The 24,313-nt window shown below is 38.8% G+C and overlaps 1 protein-coding gene across 1 annotated transcript in view; it reads left to right on the top strand.

Moving 5' to 3' along the window:
• The window catches only part of LOC122790049 (gamma-aminobutyric acid receptor subunit alpha-3-like), a 1,812,576-nt gene that overhangs the window by 870,797 nt on the left and 917,466 nt on the right, over positions 1–24,313 (top strand). The window contains exons 9-10 of the mRNA XM_044057615.1: positions 5,679–5,691; positions 14,386–14,408. Coding sequence (XP_043913550.1) covers positions 5,679–5,691; positions 14,386–14,408 — 36 coding nt within the window. The remainder of the gene's footprint in view (positions 1–5,678; positions 5,692–14,385; positions 14,409–24,313) is intronic.

The raw sequence follows: 24,313 nt of genomic DNA on the forward strand, positions 1-24,313 counted from the left end.
TGGGAAAAAATTTCAGTTGGCCGTAATCAGGAATTGCCCCTTTCTCCAATACAGAGTGATCTCGGAGTTGGTATATTTAGTTAGGGGTGTGGGGGGCATAGCCCCCCCCCCCACATCTGGGGGGTGTGGGAGGTGAAGTGCCCGACTTGATTAGGGTTTTGAAGTTTCTATTTTTTTGTGTACGGCCCCGTGAATTTTTTTCCTGGGGAAAAAATTTGCAATCATGGCCGTTCGCACTTAAGAGCGTTCAGTCTTTAAGTGTCGATGATTATATGTTCGAAGTAAAGTCTCTTTGAGCGTATAATATAGACCCAAATTACTTCTACATTAATTTATTTAGAAAAAATGCTAGAATAACAGGATTTCTGTCAGCATGTATTTTCTGAACTAACTGAAATCTGAAACTCAAATGCCTGTCTTGATTTAATGACTTCAATATTTGGTGATTTGTCAGAAAACCACAAATTTTATGATAAACAGGCTGAAAATATGAGACAAAAATCTGCACAGTTGAGAGCTATGCCTGAAAAGGATGACAGGTGATCCCAGAACTCCTGTAAAACGTAAATCTTTCTCCATTCAGAACTAGCAGTACCATCTCCAATTTGTGCAGTTTTGAGACCTGTAGCAGGTAGAAGTAGACTTTGGTGTCCGTATATGGCCATCTGTAGGCTCGACCCTGGCCTGTAACTGAAGTTAATCTTGCAAAGTCTCATAAGAAGAGTGATGTATGTAAGCCTGACAAAGGGTATCAAATGGTGTGACCCACACTGTCTGGGGTGTCACATCACCTTGACCACCAGACCATACACCCAAATCAGGGTAATACATACGGAAATGACAGCAGTGTAAAGGTTCTGTGGAATAACAGTAATGGAGCACTGACATGCAATTTCATTATGTTTTATAATGCTATTGTTTGATCAGGTAAATGAATGAAAACCAGATTGCTGTGTACTAGCAGGACACTTATTGCTGAAGGCTTTTTTTGTTTTTGTTTTGGGGAGATTTTGTCTATATAGTTGTACTGCTTATAACTGAATACATCCAGTGTTGATTGGCAAAAATGCAACATGCCACTGTGCATGTACAAATAAACAGCTTTGGCATGCACACTCACACACACACACACACACACACACATATATATATATATATGGGTTCACTTTAAAATTTTGAAATACTGAATTTCAGTATTTCGAAATTAGAAACCCAAACGTTCACAAACCCGATGGCTCAGAATCGCAGTATCACAATCTCGAATTCCCAGAATACTGTCCAGTAAGGATATAAGCCTCCTGTCCGGTGAACCAGCTGTACGTTGTACCGACAGTATCATGGCGTCCAACACTACAACTCCACCAGGGAATGTGGGCGACACATACACCAGGGTGAAATCACAGAAAGGAAAGGATGTCCTCATAATAGAAGGGTACATCTACCACCTTGAAAAGACAGCGCCTCGGAGGAATTATTGGTGCTGTAAGTGGAAGAGGCTATGAAGTGCAAGGGGAAGAACTTTTGAAAAGCACAGCACACATGCATGCAGGGGACCCAACAGAGGCTGAGAGGTATGGTATCTGTGCGGACTTGAAGGAGAGAGCACACATCTCACTGGATGCACCGTGTTTAGTGGTTTAAGACATGCTAGCCACCACTTCTCTAGATGTAGTGCCTCTTCTCCCAAACAGAAGAGCTTTGCTTCAGCAAGTGGGAAAGGTAAGATGTAAGTGCACCAGAGGGATCCGAAATAGGTATGTAATGTTACAAAATCTAAATGTGGAGGAGTATGCACTCAAAACAGGCAGATTTATACAAAAGAGTATCAGTGATACTAGTGGAGAAAATATTGTGTTGGTGATCACCACAGTCAATAACTTGTATGATCTTAGTAATGCCACGATTTGGTTAATGGATGGGACATTTTTCTACAGGTGGGAGATATGTAGACAGTTATACAGCATCCACGGTGTGTTACGCTGCAGTGGGTATTGTAAGTTTGTGCCCTTATTGTACTGTTTAATGAGTAAGAAGTCTTTGTGGGTGTTCAATGCTATGTGGGATGCTATCTTCCAATTGTTAGAGCTGCATGGTTTCCAAATAGATCTCAGGTTTGTAGTTTGTGGCATTGAGTTAGCCACCAAGAAGAGTATAGCACTGAACTTTAATGGGGTGAAATTGAAGGGGTGTCTCTTCCATTTTAGCCGTAACATATGGCGGAAGGTACAGCAGCTGGGACTGACTAGGTTGTACAACACCAACTTGTGGTTCCAGCTGAGTGTGAAGTGTTTAATAGCCCTGGCATTCTTACCAGAGGATGAAGTGGTAGGGGTGTTTACTGAACTGAAGAGCAGGTTTCATTTGAAGGGTCAGGAACTTGTGAAATACTTCGGGGATTGGTATGTGTTGGGGAGGAAAAGCCGATTTGCTACTAGGTCCGCCTGTTTTACGAGGTTTCCACCTCTGTTCCCTATCACATTTTGGAATGTGTTTAACTTGAATACCTTGTGTTTGCCACGCACGCAAAACTTCGTGGAAGCATGGCACCGGAGACTGAAGTGTTTGTTGGGGGCAAAAGCAATGGATCTGGGAGTGCTTATGCAGACATTGGCCAGGGAGCAGGATAGGGTGGATGAACTTAGAAGCCGGCTAAGTGGTGGCAGTCCACCCACACCTAAATGACGTAGGCTTATGGTACATCAGCAGCAGTTTGAACACATCCTGGCCAATTGTGAGTCGTACACAACGGAGGAATTTCTGCTTGCAATAGCACATTTACTGCAGTTATGAGCCATAGATGTGCACAGGTCATGGAGATATCACTTGTTTGTGGTGTGAGATGGTGTGTACCTAGGTTTACAGCACGTTAGTGTTTCATGGGTGTTTTTCTAAATGGTGGAGGGTGAAAACAAAACAAAAATGGACTCCAGACTGTATTTTTTTATATTTTGAGGGTCGGGATTGTGGTACACGCGATTTTGAGCCATTGGGTTTGTGAACGTTCGGGTTTCTAATTTCGAAATACTGAAATTCGGTATTTCAGTATTTCTCAATTTTAAAGTGAACCCATATATATATATATATATATATATATATATATATATATATATATATATATATATATCAAGGGCAGCTTGCTCCTAACCAGAAGAAGAAATTAATGCCAATATAACAAGATGTATGTCTGTGTAACTGCAGTTCATACAGCTGAGTATGACTGAATCTAATTTACCTAAGAAGTTTCTAACTCTGTCCAGACTTACTCCAATCGGCCTTAGTCTACAATTTTTAATTGAGGTGATCCATATTCACTATTAGCAATCCAGAAAAAGCACAAATTAACTAAAAGCAATTCTTTTATTTTTTCTTTTATTTATTTTTATTTTACATTTGTTTACCGGGATAGTCCGACTGGACACAGGTCCATTTTCAGCGGAGGCCCGGGGAGAAAAGCTCCACAAATAATTACAATACATTCTCTTGGTTAACATTAACAGTTAGACAGAACCTTAGTTAATTAACATATGAGACAGTATTCATGAAGACAGTTACAAAGTTAGTTACATTACAATAGTAGAATTGCAGACAGGTACAAAGTTAGTTACATTACATTAGTAATATTTGCAAGGTACAGGATATTTTGGCTCAGAGTACAGTATGTTTGTTGAATATGGATCAAAACAGTAGTTTGATCTGAGATTTATAGAAGTATTTGCTAAAATTTGTGCAAAAGGGGTAAGATGGTAGAGCATTTTAGACAGGAAGGAGCCATACATTATTAGGAAAGCACAGCAGGCAGTATAACTTAATGCCATCTGCTTTTCAAAACCATTATATCACTGATAAAACATATTACCTGTTAATGAATAAAAGGATCGGGAAAGTGTAAGGTGCCACTTTTACTGCTGTATGCATGTGTTTTTTGGTCACAATTTTTGGTGTCAGTAGGTTTGGAAAAATGAACAGCAACAAAAAAGTGATTTGAAGTACATTAATCTAAGTGATAGTGTGCATTAACAAGAACTAATTACAAATATACATTTAAGAACTGCAACGCAGGTTGACATGAAGGACAGAGTACAAGTACTACTACAGCCATTACACATCATTAATTTTTATTATTAACATGCATGAATTAAATATTACTATTCCAAGGAGTTATGTGTTAGAGAATGGTTGAACTATGGGCCAGTATTTGCTTTAGGGTTAAGAAAATGCTTTACCAGTGGGGTACAAATCATCACAATGCTACAGTGGTCCTGAGTATGATGGTGCACACAGCGTCCTTGTCCTCCAATATGCACACAGTAGTAAAGTCTTACTAGAGTCACACTGGAAATATAGCTGGATGCAGACAGAGCATTGTCTTCATGCATGGAGAACAAGTATGATGCACTCAATGTGATTCCCAAGAAAGAGTTGTCAGGATTACAGCGGACACACCCAAAAGGAAAGCAGTCAGGCCTCGTCAGACTTCCAAAACATGTGCTAGAAATTTTTGATTGACGTCTAGGTCACACAGCACTAGCAGATCAGTGTCTAGAGGTTTCTCCTTGTATCTAGCAGATAACAGCATTGCAGTAACCCGGCATCAAGCTCACATTCAGCACTCACTCATGATTACTGAGACTGTCACACACACTCTCCTTAGGGGACATTGTGTGTGACACCTTAGATGTGTAAGTCACATTTCAGGCCTCAATCAATTCAAGGCACTATTAACCCAACAGTCAATTTTCTGTCTTGAACGTGTATACAGAACTCTTCACTATATATCAAGGTCTGTGATGTCACAGTAGAAAACCAAGAAAAAATAATACAAAAAAAATGCTTGCATAGTTTATCTCAATATACAATAGTAACTTCAGTGCAACAGGAAATTTAACAGTAGCATGATGCATGCATTATTACATCTTTTTAATCCTGCCAGTAACAATAACAGTATGCTCTACAAATGTGACAGAGACAGTATGTGTTAAGGAAAACTGCAACTGTGTGACGTACATTGTCATTTGGCCACGCACCACTCAGCATAGTCAAAAGTAGACACATTGGACATGTTATAAGTAAGGTTAAAATCACCGTTATCTATGGCAAACAATAGGTACTCATGCAGTACTCACTTTCCAAAGGAATGCCTTTACTGTTGCATCTGAAAACATAGAAAGTAGGTAACAACACACAAGCAGCAAAACAGAGCTTTTCTTACTGGTATCTGTGCAACTTTCATACTGTGCTGTATTCTCTGAAGTGGAAAATGCTGCAATACATAATCTACACAATGTTTGCAATTAGTATTTGCCATATGGCTATAACACTTCTCACACAAACAACACTCCTGCTCCACCACTGGCAAAGGGAGAAATCACTTTTAAAGAAGTTTATATCAAAAGGTGTACTTAATTTAATGTCATTACCATTTGTTATGCCTTTAGCATTAACCATACTGTTGGCACTTGACAGTTTAGCATGGCAGTGAGAAAACACTGCAACCTACCACAACACATTATGTAATAAACCATTCACATCATTTTCTATAAAAAATTATATTTGAATATGAAGAAAAACATGTCTGATGTACACTATAACTTGGCCATGCAACACACAATATAACTTACAAATACACTGCATGCATCAGATATTATCTGTATGATATTTGTTGTTCCACTTTCAGTAAGTGACTGTCATATTGTTGTGGACTAGATGTTGCCTCTTTACCATTGTAGCTGTTACTGCATTAGCATGCTGGATGGGGTGAAGTACAACTGCTGCCTCACTACCATGACTGTTGTCATTGATGTTAGTGGGAGTTGCACTGCCACCATGGGGCAGTCATGCACCACACCATTGCATGATGATGTTGTGCAGAATACAACATGGGATAGGTGTCATGCATGCAGTAGTAGGGTCATACTGAAGGACACTGCCAGACTCATCCAGGCAATGGAAATGGACTTTCAGCAGGACAAATACCCACTCAATGTCAGTCTGTGTATGGGACAGGGAGGTGTTGAAGTACTTCTTACCAGTTCCCTTAGAAATATTATCTGGTGTCATTAGTCAGGGTTCAAGAGGGTAGCCTGTAACAACTGCAAGTCAAACAAGGGACAGGACACCAAAAAGGAAAGGGGATTTACTAATAAGTGATACATTCTACAAGATGTACCTCTACACAAGAGAAGGAACAGTTTGAAGTTGTGCTAATATATTTCTTCAGGTGCATGGTACTAAAATAGTTTCTTTCTCAAACAGATATATAGGTGTCGGCTCTTATGTAATGGAAGCAAAATACATATATGCTCTGGCCATGCCCTGTATCGCTCTCACTATACTGAAGTTGTATGCCACTTGTTTACAAAAGCTCTGTACAAAAGACGGGGTGTCCAAACTTTTAGGAAGAGTGACACAATAGGTATCACATTTGTATTTGGTGGTGGAAGACCAATAGGCTGTGAGTTCTATTCCCACTCCAGGTGAGTGGTCTGCTGACACTGCAGTGCAGCATTAGTAAGTGCCTCACTCCTGAATATATCATCCTTTAGATGCCATCTGCTTGAGATGGTGGTAGCTCATGTGGTTGTAAAAAATCTCATAGCACCTACCAAATGAGTACAGGAAGTTCCTCATACCCTGGCCAAATTTCCCTAGTAGTATAAATAGCACCACAGCTATCCCCTGAAAAGAGGCCACTAACCTAGTGGGACTAAATCAGCCAACAAAGGAGAAAGAAAGAAAGAAAGAAAGAAAGAAAGAAAGAAAGAAAGAAAGAGAGAAAGAAGCTGCAGAGAAAGGACATGCTAGTTGTGAGAATCATAGGAGCAGCCAGGATGCTGGGCCAACATATTAGTGATGCACCCAATGTATAGCACACCACCTGGCAGTTGATAGAATGGCAGACCTTCCTTTTCTGATACTGCTCCCTACAGTGGCATATAAGTGGACCTAATAGCAACATGGGTGCAATCTATTGCACCATGTACTGGAGGAAAGTGTGTCATTGCACAGAAGGCATGCATAGTTCTGCCTCAATCCTGTGGCAGCACTGGCAGATACCTATGCTAATCCACATTATCCAAGAGTATGGCAAGGCAGAAGTCTGTGAGTTACCCAGTGTGCCCTCAATTTGCCTTTGGAAGGTCTCCTTGGTAAGTATAGTGAGGACTATACACACCAATATATGAACAAATAGAAGAAGGTCATGTGTCTCCCCACTTCTCATCTCTGGGCCATGCATACTCACTAAAGCCTGTACTTATGTCCCTTTCTACTCTAAATGAATCCAACATTTCTTGATCAACAAAATTAAAATGGCTAAGTCTTTCCATATGTCTGTGTCTTCTTGGCCAGTGGGAGGTTATTGGGAATGAGTGGCATTGGCAGATGAGGCAAACAGATCATACTATGAAACAGGCAAGTTGGCACAGCATGTCTGTGGGTGGCAAAGTAGATAGAAAATGTGTGACTTTGTCTTTTATAAGGCTTATAAACATAGGTTCTTAGGTTAAAGGGTATATGCTAGCTTAATGATTACCAAGACATTTATAAGCCTATCCACACAACCCAACCTAATTCTATCCCCTTGTAACATGTGTGTTTTACCTGGGGGTGTATGTTTGTTAGGAGGTTGCTTAAGGTTTTCTGGGGGATTATGTCAGTTAGGGAATGTTTCATGAGAAATGTATGATTACCCATCAATTGTTTATAAGGGAATGTTTACTGTCAGTCGTTGTCTATAAGAGGCATGGGGGTAAGCATAGTGATGAATTTGTAATTTCCCCTCCAAAGGTCAAGATTACATTTGGACAGGGTTACGTATGGAATTTATATCACATGGATCGAGAGACTATTCCGGAGCTTTGGGATCCTTTGAGTCACATAGTTGTCTCATCAGCATGTTCTGTTTATGTTGCAAGTAAAGTTCAAATCCCTGTATCAAGTGTTTCTGTTGTAGCTCATTTTGTGAATGATTAAAAGCTCTATCAAGGTTGTATGTAAGGATGCTTCATATGCCAAACACAGCCTGTCTCTCAACAACATGTAGGAGACAATGTATAGAGACAGGGCTCTAAGTTGCTCTGTATAGGACAGTGTGCTAATATTCTGGATTATTTTAGTGAGGAACCTCTATGGCACCAATGCACATAAAAAGTGACTGTGAATCACACACAGTTAGGAAAGCTGCCTTAACAATGTAGGTAGTATAAGGCAGTATTTTCAGTCAGTCCTCATTTGCATATCATTAAAGCATCATTTACGTAAGATCTTCCTAAACGTACTAAACCAGCTGCTTCTAAGAGCAACTACTGTTATTGATTCATGCCTGAGCAGTGCTAAGGAGAAACCAGTGCAAGATCACACTGCACCTAATCATAATGAGGATCCCACCACCCACATCCTCAGCCATGAGTAATGAGGATACCACCACCCACATCCTCAGCCATGACTAATGAGGATCCCACCACCCACATCCTCAGCCATGACTAATGAGGATCCCACCACCCACATCCTCAGCCATGACTAATGAGGATCCCACCACCCACATCCTCAGTCATGACTAATGAGGATCCCACCACCCACATCCTCAGCCATGACTAATGAGGATCCCACCACCCACATCCTCAGCCATGACTAATGAGGATACCACCACCCACATCCTCAGCCATGACTAATGAGGATACCACCACCCACATCCTCAGCCATGACTAATGAGGATCGCACCACCCACATCCTCAGCCATGACTAATGAGGATCCCACCACCCACATCCTCAGCCATGACTAATGAGGATCCCACCACCCACATCCTCAGCCATGACTAATGAGGATCCCACCACCCACATCCTCAGCCATGACTAATGAGGATCCCACCACCCACATCCTCAGCCATGACTAATGAGGATCCCACCACCCACATCCTCAGCCATGACTAATGAGGATCCCACCACCCACATCCTCAGCCATGACTAATGAGGATCCCACCACCCACATCCTCAGCCATGACTAATGAGGATCCCACCACCCACATCCTCAGCCATGACTAATGAGGATCCCACCACCCACATCCTCAGCCATGACTAATGAGGATCCCACCACCCACATCCTCAGCCATGACTAATGAGGATCCCACCACCCACATCCTCAGCCATGACTAATGAGGATCCCACCACCCACATCCTCAGCCATGACTAATGAGGATCCCACCACCCACATCCTCAGCCATGACTGATGAGGATACCACCACCCACATCCTCAGCCATGACTAATGAGGATCCCACCACCCACATCCTCAGCCATGACTAATGAGGATCCCACCACCCACATCCTCAGCCATGACTAATGAGGATCCCACCACCCACATCCTCAGCCATGACTAATGAGGATCCCACCACCCACATCCTCAGCCATGACTAAGGCATCCTGTAAACAGATAGATACATTCATACAGACACACACATATGACTTGATTTACAAACTCAATATGCAAGCATATGGTAGATTACTACATTCAGGATGCATAAATTAGTAACAATGACCGGAAAATATTAAATAAAAATTAAGAAAAAAAAAAAAAAAGAGAGAGAAAAAAATAAAACACAAACAAAATCAGAACAGAGAGGTTTGACCTTTTGGAAACAGTGTGTGGCCTTATTGCTAAACATTTTGTCGGTTTTATGTCCTCCCCATGAAACACTAAAACTTTGAAAATCTTTTACCTTGAGCAAAATTTCAGATGATGTTACTTGAGCATTCAAATGTAAAATGCCCTTGATTCTGTTATTCTACCTTCTGAGCTAATAGACCTGCTATATCTTGATTACTGATGAGGAAATTGGCATTTTAAGTTTTGATTGAAATTCTCACCTTCACACAGAAAGTATTCAAGTCTGTCATTATAATATAATGTTGTTCTTTTTTTGGTAGCGATAGTACTCTGCAGTTTGAGAAGAAATTATACATATGCTTTTATCTGAATTTCTGTGTTATGAAAGTATTGCATTTTTTTTCAGTTTCATTAAATTGGACTTATAGGATACCACCTCACCACATGCTGCTGTAACTGGACTTATAGGATGCCACCCAACCTCCACACTACCATATCACTGTAGTGCTTCCATGTTTTTTTTTCCTGTAAATCTTCACTGTATAAAATGCAGAGATACACAGCTATACATAACAGGCATTAAGTAAATGCATTTTAATACACATGAAATGGATACAATCAGAATATGTGACTGGCACTGTGCACTTGTCAAATTGATGTTTTTTCTACAAGAGCATCACTTCTTCTAGAAAAAATAAAATATATATATATATATATATATATATATATATATATATATATATATATATTAGTTTGATGTTACAGCAACAGGATGATACAATTATACCGATGTTTACCTCAGTTATCAGCTACAGCATGGCAAGTACCGGCATACTACAAACTAGATGGCACAAAACTAAGCAGCCAAATAGTTATGTAGGTGTACCCTACTGTTTTACAACTATGTCTCTGAAACTGTTTGAAATGGTCCCAGCAAAATTTTAACTGAAAGATATTATGATACTGACATATAGACTGCAACTGCTTTGTTATTTCAGGTACAAACAAATGTATGTGTGACATTATCTTCAGGCTATGTGTAACATGGGTAGATTCAGCTATGAGTTTTTCTAATCATATCAACCCATTGGTTAATGATAGTTATAGAACTGTAGGTTGTATAAAAAAATGATAAAGTCTTGGATATCTGAAATGATGAAGTCTTTGTTTGTCAGTTATATTAGACCCAAACTTGAGTATGGAATAACAGTATGGAAATCTTATAAGAAAACAAGTATGAGCAAACTGGAAAGAGCACAGCCGAAATACGCCAAGGACATTCATGGGTGTGAAAATTTAAGTTAACTTAAAGTTAACTTAAATTTTAAGTTATTATGAAAGAACAAAATATCTGAACTTATAGAGCCTCTTATAGATATTTAAGAGGAAATCTTATTCACATATAAAGGGCATTTAGAGACATCTACCTCTGGGAATGTTTGGGGTTATCAAAAAGTAGTAGGTAATCATCAGACAACCTATACAGAAGATTCTATAGGAGTAAGAAGTATATTAATTAGTTCTCTGAGAGAACAGCTGATACATGCAACAGACTACCAGATTACATTAAAGCAACTACTAGCTTACATATTTTTAAGAACAGCATGGACACTTACTATGGGAATAAATTATTGGTAAATTGGCAGGCTAGAAGGGCATTAATGCCTATTCTTGAAATATTTGTATATGTATTTTTTGTCCCACACAAAAGTCATTCACCTCTCCATTACGGCAGCTTATTATAGAATATATCATCACAACATATACACTATTGAGTTATACATTTGGTGCATGCATATATGACACCTCTTGTAAACAGTTTTACATTTCCTGCTAAATGTTTCAGAAAGTTTTTTTTGAGCATCAGATACTGATGTACAGTGCGCACATAGTTTGTCATGTATTTATGTATTAGCATATTATAAACAGGTAGGTGGGCATATCAGAGGACACTTCTGAGCATATCAAAACAATCCTGTCTTGGTTTGTGATTTGTTGTGGAGTTGACTGGTAAGAGCAGTTTTATTTGAATTTATATTGCGATTGTTATCACTATTTTTAACTGTTTGTAGGTAGGAAGAGACTGCTTATTAACAAGTTTTACTTTGATTCATATTTTGTTTCTTTACCTTTAGTTTCACTTTTGGTTGTGAGAAAGAGATAGGTTTTGGACAGGCAAGCTCTAGCCACCACAAGGAGCCTAGACAGCTATAAATTTACACACACTGCAGAGAGGAAAATTCTGAGCATATCAAAACAATCCTGTCTTAGTCTGTGATTTGTTGTGGAGTTGACTGGTAAGAGAAGTTTTATTTAGTTTTACTTTTAAAAGGAGGTGCACCTGCGAGCTATAGTGAGCATGCGGCGTAAAGAAATTACAACATCTGTCTGGCTGATAGAACTTGTATGGTCAGAACAACTTTATTGTATTTTATTATTTAGTTGGATATGGCTGGTATAATTTTTATCACAGAAGTTGATTTAAATTCCTTTGAATTCTTTGCTACTGACTTTGTATACTTTTTTTTCCCTTTGCAATATTTTATTCAATTAAAGTTGAATATGGATTCCTTAAATGAGTATGCAATTAACGATTTGCTAGTGCACAAGTATCCTGTACAATGTAATAAATGTTGTGCATATTTAAAGGTAACAGCTGATAACACTGATGATCTTTGTTCCTCGTGTCAAAAGTTGGATGATTTGCTTATCATTGTTAGAAGCAAATCTAGACTTAATGATGATGATTGGACTTGTGCAACTGCCATGGCTTGGAGAACTGTTGTATCATATATTAATGACTGGACTGATGAACTAAATAAGGCTAGGCATAGAACAAATAGAACAGATTTAGGAAATGATGCATCTATTTTCTGCAAAGAACATTCAGCTCCTATGAAACATGATGAGGCCCCTGAGAACTATGGAATACTGGATACAAGTACTCAGCAATCTGAGGATCCGGTTTGTTTAGAAGGAAACAAAAAAGAAAGAAAGGAAGAAGTTCTCAACAAATAACAAGGAAGAAAAAGAAACTGATTAATGACTGTAAAGGAAAGAGAATACGTAGTAAAAAGGATTCTGCTTTGTTATGTAACACACTGTATACAGGGAATGAAGATATCTGTCTATCAGAAAACCCTCAGTCTACAGCAAAAGGCACCACCTTTCCAATGGAAAAGGTAGAAAAAAGGGGTAAGGGGCAGGTGAAAAGGAAGAAATCAAAACTGAACGTGGAAGGATTGAAGAACATTACTGTAAGAAAAAAGAAGAGAAAGACATGTTGACTACATGGCTCAAGCTGTGGATTTACAATGCCAGCTGGATGAGAATTTAATACGCAATGAAAACAGTGGAATTAATAACACTAATAGTGATGAAGATCTAGCCTTCATACCAATTGACAGAGCAGAAATGACTGTATTAGAAGCTGAAGATTCTTCAGAGATGGTCAGGAAAGATAGTCTTGTAATTAGAGATTCAGTTATTAGAGGAACTGATACTTATATTTGCAGAGATGATAATGAACATCGAGTAGTGTTATGGTTGCCAGGAGCAGAAATAGAAGATGTGAAACAAGCCCTGGAATGCCTTAATGTAATAAAGTATGGATCTGTTTTTATTCATGTTGGTACAAATGATGTCAGCAACAAGGATTCTCTGAGTGTTAGTCGGGAACTGACAGCCCTCCTAGATAGTATAGCTTGTACTGGTGTTTGGACATATTTTTCACAAATCACCTGTAGAAAGGATAGTCAGGTCACTGTGAATGAAAAGATTTTTTGGATAAACACCTACATGGAAGAAATGTCCTGTTTTAAAAAATGGAAATGTGTAGAGCATCCACGCCTTCTTTTGGGCACACGTGTTCAGACAGGATGGTGTGCATTTGTCTAGATCAGGGAAGAGAAGTTTTGCAGCAGATATTTTGCAATATTTGACAAACACTAGCCAAGATTTTTGCCAGGTCTCTGATGGTTGTTAATGCTAGCAGCATTAATAATAAAGTTTTTTATTAGAAAATTTGCTACATTCCCACAAGATTGATGTTATTACAGTTTGTGAAACATGGTTAAAGAACAATGACTGGAAACCAGTTCTGTCAGGGTATAAATGTTTTTACTGTAACAGACGTTCTAACAAAATATCAGGTGGAGGTGTTAGGATAGGGATTAAAGATAGCTATGAGACTTGTGATTATTACATGTTCAATGATAACACCAATAATATAGACTGTGTAACTGTGACAATAAAAACAACCCTGGAACATATAACAATTGCTGGAGTGTACAGACCACCAAAGTTAAGTGCAGATGACCTAGAGGAATTCATACATTTCTTATATGAAACACAGGAGGGAAGAATAATATTAGCTGGGGACTTAAATTTACCAGAAACAGACTGGAATAATATTGATTCAACTGAATGGTGTGTGTGTGTGTGTGTGTGTCTGTGTGCGCACGCATATACTTATGTTATTTATTGTACAGGTTCCGTTCATTTCTGTATGAGTGAGAAAGTGCGTGTTGTGTGTGTGTGTGTGTGCGTGTGTGTACACTTGTTATTTATTCTACAGGTTCCGTTTGTTTCTGTATGAGTGAGAAAATGTGTGTGTGTGTGTGTGTGTGTGTGTGTGTGTGTGTGTGTGTGTGTGTGTGTGTGTGTGTGTGTATGTCAGCTGAACTAGCCATTCTGTTTGAATGAGATATAAAGTGTGTATGTGTGTGTGAGTGTGTGTGTGTGAGTGTGTATGTGTGCGTATGTACAATTATATAATTTATTGTAGAGGTTCTATTTGTTTCTGGATGAGTGAGAAAATGTATGTGTGTGTACATGTATGTATGTAATTTGAACTAGCTGTTCTGTGTGAATTACAAATAAAGTGCATGTGTGTGTGTTAATTATGTGTGAGAGAGCAGGTGTGTGTGTGTGTGTGTGTGTGTGTGTGTGTGTGTGTGTGTGTGTGTGTGTGTGTGTGTGTGTGTGTGTGCGCGCGCGTGTGTGTGTGTGTATGGAATGTAAAGTAGCTGTTTGTTGTATGAAAGAGAGGGCGATGTTCTTCGTATGTGTGAGAATGTAGGTAGGTGTGTGTGTGTGTGTGTGTGTGTGTGTGTGTGTGTGTGTGTGTGTGTGTGTGTGTGTGTGTGTACTGTATGTGTGTTTAACATATCTTTCATCTGTCTGGATTTAGCCTCATAGTTTTGGTCTGTTTCTCATTAAATTTGTGGTTTTCTGGTAAATCACGGAGGACAAAAGTCGCTATGTTCTTCAGAAAGTGCATTCTAGCACAAATCCTGTTATTCCAGCAACTTTCATAGTTAAAAAGAGCAATATTTAAAATCTATCCCTAATCATACCTCTCAGCTGTCCAGATTTTCACAGAATGTCCAGATTTTTGCCTCATATTTTTGTTCCATTTCTCCTAAATTTGTTTTCTTGCAAATTACTGGCTAACTATTGAGGACTGAAATGAGAAAATAATGGCAGGCATTTGAGTTTCAAACTCTATATGCTTCAGAAAATTCATGCTAATGCAAAACCTGCAATTATATCAACTTTCTAATCTTGTAAGGGCAATATTTACAAAGTTTCTCTATTTTTGGGCCTTTGTCCCCCATTACTACTGGCTTTGTCCAGATTTCTTGTTTGTAGCGGTTGAGAGGCGTGATCCATATTTTGAGCCATTGTATCTCCATTATTTCAGGCTTTGTCCAGATTTCTTGCACAAAGAGAGAGAGAGAGATATGCGTACTTCTCAACTGTCCAGATTTTTGCCTTATATTTTTGGCCTATTCCTCAATATTTGTGGTTTTCTGGCAAATCATTGACTATTGAAATAAATAAATGTCATACATTTCCGTTTTACTTCGTTTTCTTTAGAAAATGCATGCTAAGACAAATGCTGTTCTAGCAACTTTCTAAGTCTGTAAGAGCAATATTTAAAATCTGTCCCTATTTTAGGCTTTCTCCAGGTTTCTTATGCTAAGAGGTTGAGAGGTATGAAGGTATGGTGTGTAATGCTCTAGTTAAGGGGGAGGGCAAGTTAGTCAATTAACTTGATCAGGCTTGACCCTGTAACTTGGTTACAGGAGACAGAGCCTGAATTCGCCATACCAACAACCAGACTGCTGAAGGAACTGTGAGTTTGAGTTTCAGTACATTTTCAGGGCATTATGAGTTTCAGTACATTTTCAAGGGACTGAGTTTTATTTCATTTTCATGGAATTGTGAATTTCAAGGGAAGATAAATTACTGTTGCTCATGCTAAGTCTGTTTTCAGTGTGCAACTAACTGTTTTGTTTAAACAAATGTTTTCACCACAAATAAAATGGCAAATGTTTTACCAGGTCTGAATGAACGCATAAATATTGTGTTTTTTAGAAAGTAGGAAGATAAATGGTTAAAAAACTTTTTTATTGTTAATTACATTTAATTGACTGTAATTGAGTAGTAATTGATTTCACATTTTAGCTTTAAATAGAGTGCGGCACTGTGTTTTAATCATTCTGATGAAGTGTTTTATGAAAGCGGAGATTACAACTTTTTATGCTAATTCACTTTTTGTCTCTTCTGTGGTATACAGCGAATTTTGGTAGTTAACTGTTTTGTTTATCAAAATGGCAGTCACTGTTTGTGTTGCAGAATTTGAAAACAGGGTTAGCAGCATAATTGCCTTTGGTGCAGAAGGCTGTGGGTTTTACTCCTACACCATGTAGATGGAGTGCTGTTATTGCAGTGCCATTTTGACTGCAGATTATTTGGTGCATTTTAAGGAGGTATAGGGGTTCTACACTCCTGAATGTGTCATCCTTTGTATAAGATGCCTAGTAACTTGTTTTTGGATTGTCAGTCATTCCCTATTGCAATATTACCAGCTTACCATTTGTAATGTAACAGACAATTTATTCTTCAAATGCAGCAGGCACTGAATTTGTAGATGAAACATTGAAATGCAAAGTTGTTTGCTAGCAGCAACCTCTTTTCTTAGTTACAAATCTCTTTAAGGTAGAATTATCTGGATGACTTTTACTTCTGAAAAGATTATGCTTTTTGAGTAATATTGGTGGATTATAATGATAGAAGTTTGAGTGGCATTTTATGGTCAACATTTTCTGAAATGGGTAGCTTTATCATTATTTCATACATTTTGTTTCATTGCTTTCTAGAAGAATGTTCATAGCTACAAATTTAAAACACCATTCTAACAAATTGTGATGTATTATATAAGGAATATAATTTATCATGAGGGTGAATCAAAGAACACATACATGTGTGTGCATGGCCCTATAAATGTGTGCAAGGAACCTATGGTTTGAAAACAGCTCAAAGGTAAACTTAATCCTCCACTGTCAGATGCATTTTCTTTTAATGTGGGTTTTCATGCCATTTCAATGAATGTGAGTTTCAAGGGCAGAGAAGTTTACTGCTCATGCTGAGTCTGTTTTCATTGTGAGAATGTATTTAGCAAATGGTTATCAGTGCTTGTGCTATTTTATTTCAATATCTGTAATAATTGTAGAAGTAAATAAGAAAATGGGTTCCCTGTGTCTTTATTTAAAATATCTATGATACTTCTTTCCATGCGTTTAAGTACAAGACCAGTCAGATTTATGGTCTGTGGTTATCCAATTCAGTAGAAGGCCAAACCTTGTGCTAAGGATTAACTACTGCAGTCCTCCATTCACTAAGCATGAAGCCAATTAGTAGGCTAATGTTGAACAGTGATTTTAGTGTGCTTGATACCTCATGTTTCATGCTATCTGAGAGGTATCCCAGGATATTATCAGGGCCTATTGAGGGTAGTATTCTTTGACTTGGAGAGTGCATTGAAGACTTGTTTGCTAGTGATAGCCAGAGGATTTATGGTCGTGGGTGTCTTCTGAAAGGTAATGTGGGGAAGAAGGGGTGAAACTGGAATTAGATTTATCAGCCAGCAGGTTTGCTATATCCTCTAATTCCTTTTAAGTGGTTCCATTTACAATTTGTTCAGCACACTGTCATGTTGCCTTTGAGGTTGTGAACAAAGCTGATGAAGGCCCTGTCATTATCTTTTGTCTTTGAGGATATTTCTGCCTTAAATCTGGCTTTGGTGGGCTTGATAAGATTTCTGAGTTGCTTATTTAGTTTGAGGGGTTTCATACCCTTCTGGGTATTGTAGTTCCTGGTATTGGCCATGGTTTTCCTCCTTTTGTTACACAAGTTGTTGATACTGGGATTCCACCATGGTGGCTTATTATCTGTGTTGGTTCTCTGCTTATTCCTTGTGGGTACAGCTACCTCAGTGCAGCTGTTTACATGATGGTATAAGGTTTCTGTAAACAATTTGCATAGTGGTAGCAGAGTTCACATTGTTTTGGGGGATGGAAATTTTAGCATGGTATAAGTCATTAACACAAGGTTTGCTTTGGAATAATTCCTAAATGTTTGAGGGTTAGATGGCATCCATTTCTGAGGAGTGTTTGGACAGGTACATACCAAAAGTTGCATTATACTCACTCAGTGATTGGCCTAATGAGTGCCAAGTAGAGGGGAACAGTTATATGCCTGGATCTGGATGATACACCTTCAGATATAAGCTGTACAACGAAAAAGGATTTCCTTACAATAGTGAGTATGTTGGGCACATTGAAGTCCCACCTTCATGAAAGTCTGTTGCATTCTTTCATTCATCCAGCTCAAAACCTGGTTTGAGATTAGTACTGAATGGCCTTTATAGGGGGTTCAACATATCAGGTTTCAGTCTAACCAGTAGGCAGTCTACTATGTTAGCCAGTCGCAATAGACATTATGTTCTTGGCCTTGGGTACTAACTTCAGAAATTGTTGAAAGATTTGAAGGGGGTTTAGATGCAGGGATTTTATGTGAGAATACTGGAAGATTGGTGGGATGAAGTTCAATCTGAATTAGTTGGCCAGTGAATTCAATACATCATCTTGTCCACGTATGTGATATAATTTATCAGCTCACTATAGTGCCAGTCATTATTTGAGATTTCTAGCACAGTTAAAAAAATACTTTGTGGTTATCTTTCACCTGGGTTTATAGTTTTACGTCATATCAGACTTTGGTTGATTTAATCAGTCCCAAGTTCATTGTTTTAGTTTAGCGAGAATGTGCAATGGGTATTTTTTTTTTTTATTATACTGCCCATAGGGCTTTATTTTTAAATTTGGTGTTGTGTTTATTTCTGAGAGTGGAAGATGTGTCTATGGAACTATTTAAATATGCATAGAATTTTCTTTGGCATTTTCCACGATCAAACCTGAGTGTCTTCATTTGTTCTTTCAGCATGTAACAGCATAGGGCTATACATAAAGTGACTGCTTTCATTTTGTGTTCTTTCAGCGTGTAACAGCATAGGGCTATACATAAAGTGACTGCTTTCATTTTGTGTTCTTTCAGCATGTAACAGCATAGGGCTGTACATAAAGTGACTGCTTTCATGTTATGTTATTTCAGCATGTAACAGCATAGGGCTGTACATAAGTGACTGCTTTCATGTTATGTTATTTCAGCATGTAACAGCATAGGGCTGTACATACAGTGACTGCTTTCATTTCATGGGAGGGTAGGGAGGCAGCCTGCATTTGCAGATCAGCTTTTTGTCTTTTCAAGCTGTTGCCTTCTCAGCATATTGGGTGGTATCGTGTCAGCTTTGAACATTAAACTTTGGGCAAAACTTATTTATTCCTTGAATTTCTTTTCTTTTCTTTCCAATAATTTTGTTCAGACTATCACTGGATCATAAGACAAGAAAAAACTCCAAACAAGCGCCTGGAGCATGTGACAGTAAACAGTCCCACTAGTTCTGGCGCCTAGGGTAATTTTCTTGCTTTAACCGATTTCCTTTCAGCAAGGGCTTGAGATTCACAGTATGTAAGCAGGGTAGTTAAGATGGAAATTTCAATTGCTTTAGTTTTTGCTTGATTGACTCCCATGGGTACACATCTTCATTAATGGTCAGTGGCAGTATGACTTAGCCCAGCTAAAATGTATTTGCTGTTGGGAATGTAAGGTTTACCATTCCAAAAGGCTTATTGTGACTGTAGGCCATAGGAGTTATCATGCATTGCCAGGTGACCCATGCTGGTGAAATGGAGGTAGTTGTTGCTCATAGCTTGGGTGTTACCTAGGGAGAGCACTATATGTTGTACCTACAGACCACAACACTGCGGAGCATATGATGCCTAGACCCTGACAGTCCTTTAGTCAGCAGCATCACTGGAGGTGTAATGAGCCACTACAGGGGTTAGGGGCTGCAAAGGAAAGAAGAGTAATCTTGGGGGGGGGGGGGGTAAACTGATCTGTCCTACTGTAAATGGAAAGGTATTTTGTTTTTTGACATACGGAAGATTTACCTTCGGAATGAAAATGTTCATGCATCATGTAATTACTACCCTGACATATACTTCCAAGTCATCTGGTCAGAGATTAGCAATATAATGGGGTTGTGGCTTGGTCAGCAGTGTTAATGTGTGTGTGGCTTGTTGAGGGGGCAGCAGTCTGGGAGTTGTGAGTACAAATTTGAAAATCCTGGCTAAACCCCTGTTTATAGATACATAAGCTGTGGAAGTAGTAAAGATACACAAACTGATAAACTGTGTACAGATTCTAAAATTTATTCTCAGACACAACAGATTATAGATATATTTACAAAATCTTATGCAAAACAGTTTGGCTCCACAAAATGGATGGTAAGTTGTCTTAGTGACATCCGGGTAACCCCAGATACTGGAATCAAATTAGATTATATTGAAAAAGAACTGGGCAAACTGGATCCAAACAAAGCGCAGGGAGGAGACAGAATAAGTAACAATGACCTAAGAACGCTTAAGCAAGAACTTACACTGCCATTACATCTATTATTCACTAGGTTATATAAATATGGGAAGATTCCTCAAGATTGGAGACATGCACTTATTAAACCTGTCTTTAAGGGAAAGGGGAGTAGGACAAACCCAGAATCATATAGACCCTTAAGTCTACTTTCATGTTGTAGAAAAATAATGGAGAAGGTAATACTGGATAAGTTATTGTCAGAACTGGATAGGTTGGGACTTGAAACCATATACCAGCATGCATATGTTGAAAATAGATCTATTACCATCTGTGGCATGAGGTTCTATAACAATATAATAACAGATATGAATGAAAAATTGTGCTGTGATGTGATTTATATAGCTTTAACTTCAGCATTTAACAGAGTCATGCACAAAACACTGCTCAATAAATTTGTACAACTAGGTATTGATGTACTGTTGATAAGATGGATGGCTGTATGACTTACAAATAGGACATGGCAAGTATCACACACCAACTGGACAGGTGAAATCCTTGGTTACAGTCAAGGTGTCCCACAGGGCTCTGTTCTAGGCCCTTACTTGTTTAGATTGTATCTTTCAGACCTTACTTTTTCATCTGAGTTCTTCTACAGTCTATATGCTAACAACCTGAAATTGGGTAAACTGATTACAAGTGTTACAGGTAAGGCATGTCTGCAAAATAATTTGACTCAATTGATCAAAAACTAAGCATATGAGATTTGGGAGACATAAACTGAAAGGTGAATATTTAATGCTGAAAGGTGAATATTTAATACAACATACAGTGATTGAAACTGTAGACTCATTTAAGGACCTGGGTATATGGGTAGATTCAGCTATGAGTTTTTCTAATCATATAAACCAATTGTCTAATGATAGTTATAGAACTATAGGTTGTATAAAAAATTTATAAAGTCTAGGAAATCAAACATAATGAAGTCATTGTTTATTAGTTACATTAGACCCAAACTTGAGTATGAAATAACAATATGGAAACCCTATAGGAAAACAATCATGAATAAACTGGAAAGAGTACAGCGGACATATACTAAGGGCATCCATGGATGTGAAAATCTAAGTTATTATGAAAGACTAAAATATCTGAACTTGTACAGTGTCTCTTACAGATATTTAAGAGGAGATCTTATTCAGGTATATAGGGCATTTAGGGACAACTACCTCTGGGAATGTTTGGGGTTATCAAAAATTACTAGAGAATCGTCAGATAATCTATGTAGAAGATTCTATAGGAATGAGAAGCGTACTAATTAGTTCTCTGACAGAGTAGCTGATGCTTGGAACAGACTACCAAATTACATTAAAGCAAGTACTGGTTTAGATATTTTTAAGAACAGCCTGGACATTTATTATGGGAACAAGTGTTTTGGCATATTGGCAAGCTAGAAGGGCTTTAATGCCCGTGCTTGAAATATTTGTATGTATGTATGTATGTATGTATGTACTTTTATTAACAATGTGAGTCACATGGCTTAGACATAGTAAATGACAATGACAGATAGGTTGATATAACATTCAAAATAAAAAAAGTCCAAAACATACACTGTGAAGCAGTAGGAAATACTTTCAGTCAGCCAGACTCTTCAGTCCAAGCTGTTTTTATTCTTCCAACATACAAAGACACAGATTGATCACTTTCATCCCCTGAAAATGGGGATTTCATCAGAATCTAACTACACCCCATAGTACAGCCTTTAAATACCGTTAAAAATGAGTGATGTTGTCACCCTTCAAAATCCTTTATAAAATTGAAAATAAGTTTAGATTCAATGTAGTTTGATATAAAATTCAAAATAAGTTTAGACTCAATACATGCTGTCAGCGCATTTGTTCAACTCTACAATTAAAATAGCTGCATCATTTTTATCATTTGGCATATCTCCAGTGTTAGAAAAGTTCACTTTTACAGAAAAACAAATTATATCTGTCCACAGCCATATCTATATCTATATTTGTCTTTCTATACCTATCAATATTTATATACATATCTATCTATAAGTACATATCTATATATATTATCCCATTTTTGGAAACTCAAAATTTATATGGTCATGAGGTCAATTAAGGAGTCACACATAAGTTACAGCAGGTCAGGTACGGTTATAGGTTCATAGGTAGGTACTAGGCTATTGGCCCTAGAGCCTATATAAGCCTAGCCAAAGGTACCCTGACTTTCGCCACCCAAGAAAATTATTTTCCTGCGCCACTGTCAAGCAGAGCCACAGAAGTGATCCCCGGGGTGAATTTCCTATCTCCCATCCAATCATCAAGATTTTTCTTGAAGAGTGCTAATGAGGTGCTATGTTTGATATAGATAGGTAGTTTGTTCAGGAATATATCCCTCCAGCGTGTTCTGTTTATTGTGGTGACAAGATTTAGGTCCCTAGAGCATGTAGCTCGTAGGGATTAGGATTTCTTCAAGTGGAGCATGTCTAAAAGCTCTGGGTTTGACATAGCTTTGCATGTTAGGCAGAGATCGCCTCTGAGTAGGTGATATGTGACGGAGTAAAGCTGCAGTTTTTTGAGACGGTCTGCGTAGGGCATCTGTTTGAAGCCGGTAATCCTCTTTGTGAGATATTTCTGTGGCCTTTCCAGTTGTTGTAGTTGTCTTGTGAGGTACATTCCAAAAGGGGCGTTGTACTCTATAATGGGTCTGAGTGACGAGTAGAGGGGAATAATGACCTCTTTTTTCCTGGATGAGAAACCTTTTGTGATGAGGTGTGCCACGTAGAAGGATTTCCTGACTACTGTGGCGATGTGATTATAAAAGCAGAGACTACTGTCCACCTGTGTCCCAAGGTCTCTTATCACACTTTCGGTGTTAAGTAGACTACCGCCTATGTGGTAGTTCATGGGTACAAAGTTTTTACCAAAAGTGATGACAGTGCACTTTTTGGCATTGAGCTTGAGGCCATGGCTTTGACACCAGGCATCTGTCCCAGTGAGGCCTTTTTGTAGGATGTCCACATCTTTTGGAGTTTTGATTATGGCTGCTAGTTTGCAATCATCTGTGAACTTCATTAGCAAAGGCCTTCTGTGTTGGCCTATACTTCAGAGAAGTAGATACCAAATAGGAGAGGACCCAGGACTGAACCCTGTGGTACTCCACTTGTCACTGGTCTGAAGTTGGATTTGAAGTCTGCTTCTTTCACAGTGTGGGTTCTGTCAGCGAGCCAGTTGGCAACCCATCTTGTGACATAGGGATTTATACCTAGTTTAGTGAATTTATCTATAATTCCAGAGTGGGGGATGGTGTCGAAAGCCTTGGCGAGATCTAGATAGGCTGTGTGAACCACCTTACCCTCATCTACGGCTTTGGTGACTGCTTCAAAGAAGTCTGTCAGGTTTAGGAGACATGATCTGCCTTTTACAAACCCGAACTGCGTGGGGTCCTGGGTTTGGAGATTACCAGTGTCATTGTTTATAAGTTCCATGATGATACGTTCCATAGCCTTGCAGACCAGGCTCGTTAGGCTAATGGGGCGGTAGTTTCTGGGGTCTGTGGTGGCTCCCCCTTTGTGGAGTGGGATAACTGTCGCTGTGCACCATTCAGTGGGCACATAGCCTGAGGGGAGGCTATGATTGAACATGGTACTTAGGTGGGGTGCCAGTTTGTTCTGTAGTTCATGTAGAACACAGCCTGGGATGTTGTTTGGTCCCATGGATGCTGTGTTCTTGGCTTTGGATAGTGTGTTGCTTTACCTGTGCAGCCGTGATTACAGGAACTTTGCATTCTTCTGGTATAGAGATAAGCCCTTTAGGGGATGACAGCAGGGTAAAGTTAGCACTGAACCTATCTGCCAGGATGTTGGCAATATCAGTTGGTTCTGTATATTTAGTGCCATTGTGCTGTAACTCAGAGCAGATCTGAGT

The sequence above is a fragment of the Protopterus annectens genome, chromosome 15.part0 (genome assembly GCF_019279795.1).
Source record: "Protopterus annectens isolate FY-2018-M chromosome 15.part0, PAN1.0, whole genome shotgun sequence".
NCBI classification, from domain to species: Eukaryota; Metazoa; Chordata; order Ceratodontiformes; family Protopteridae; genus Protopterus; species Protopterus annectens.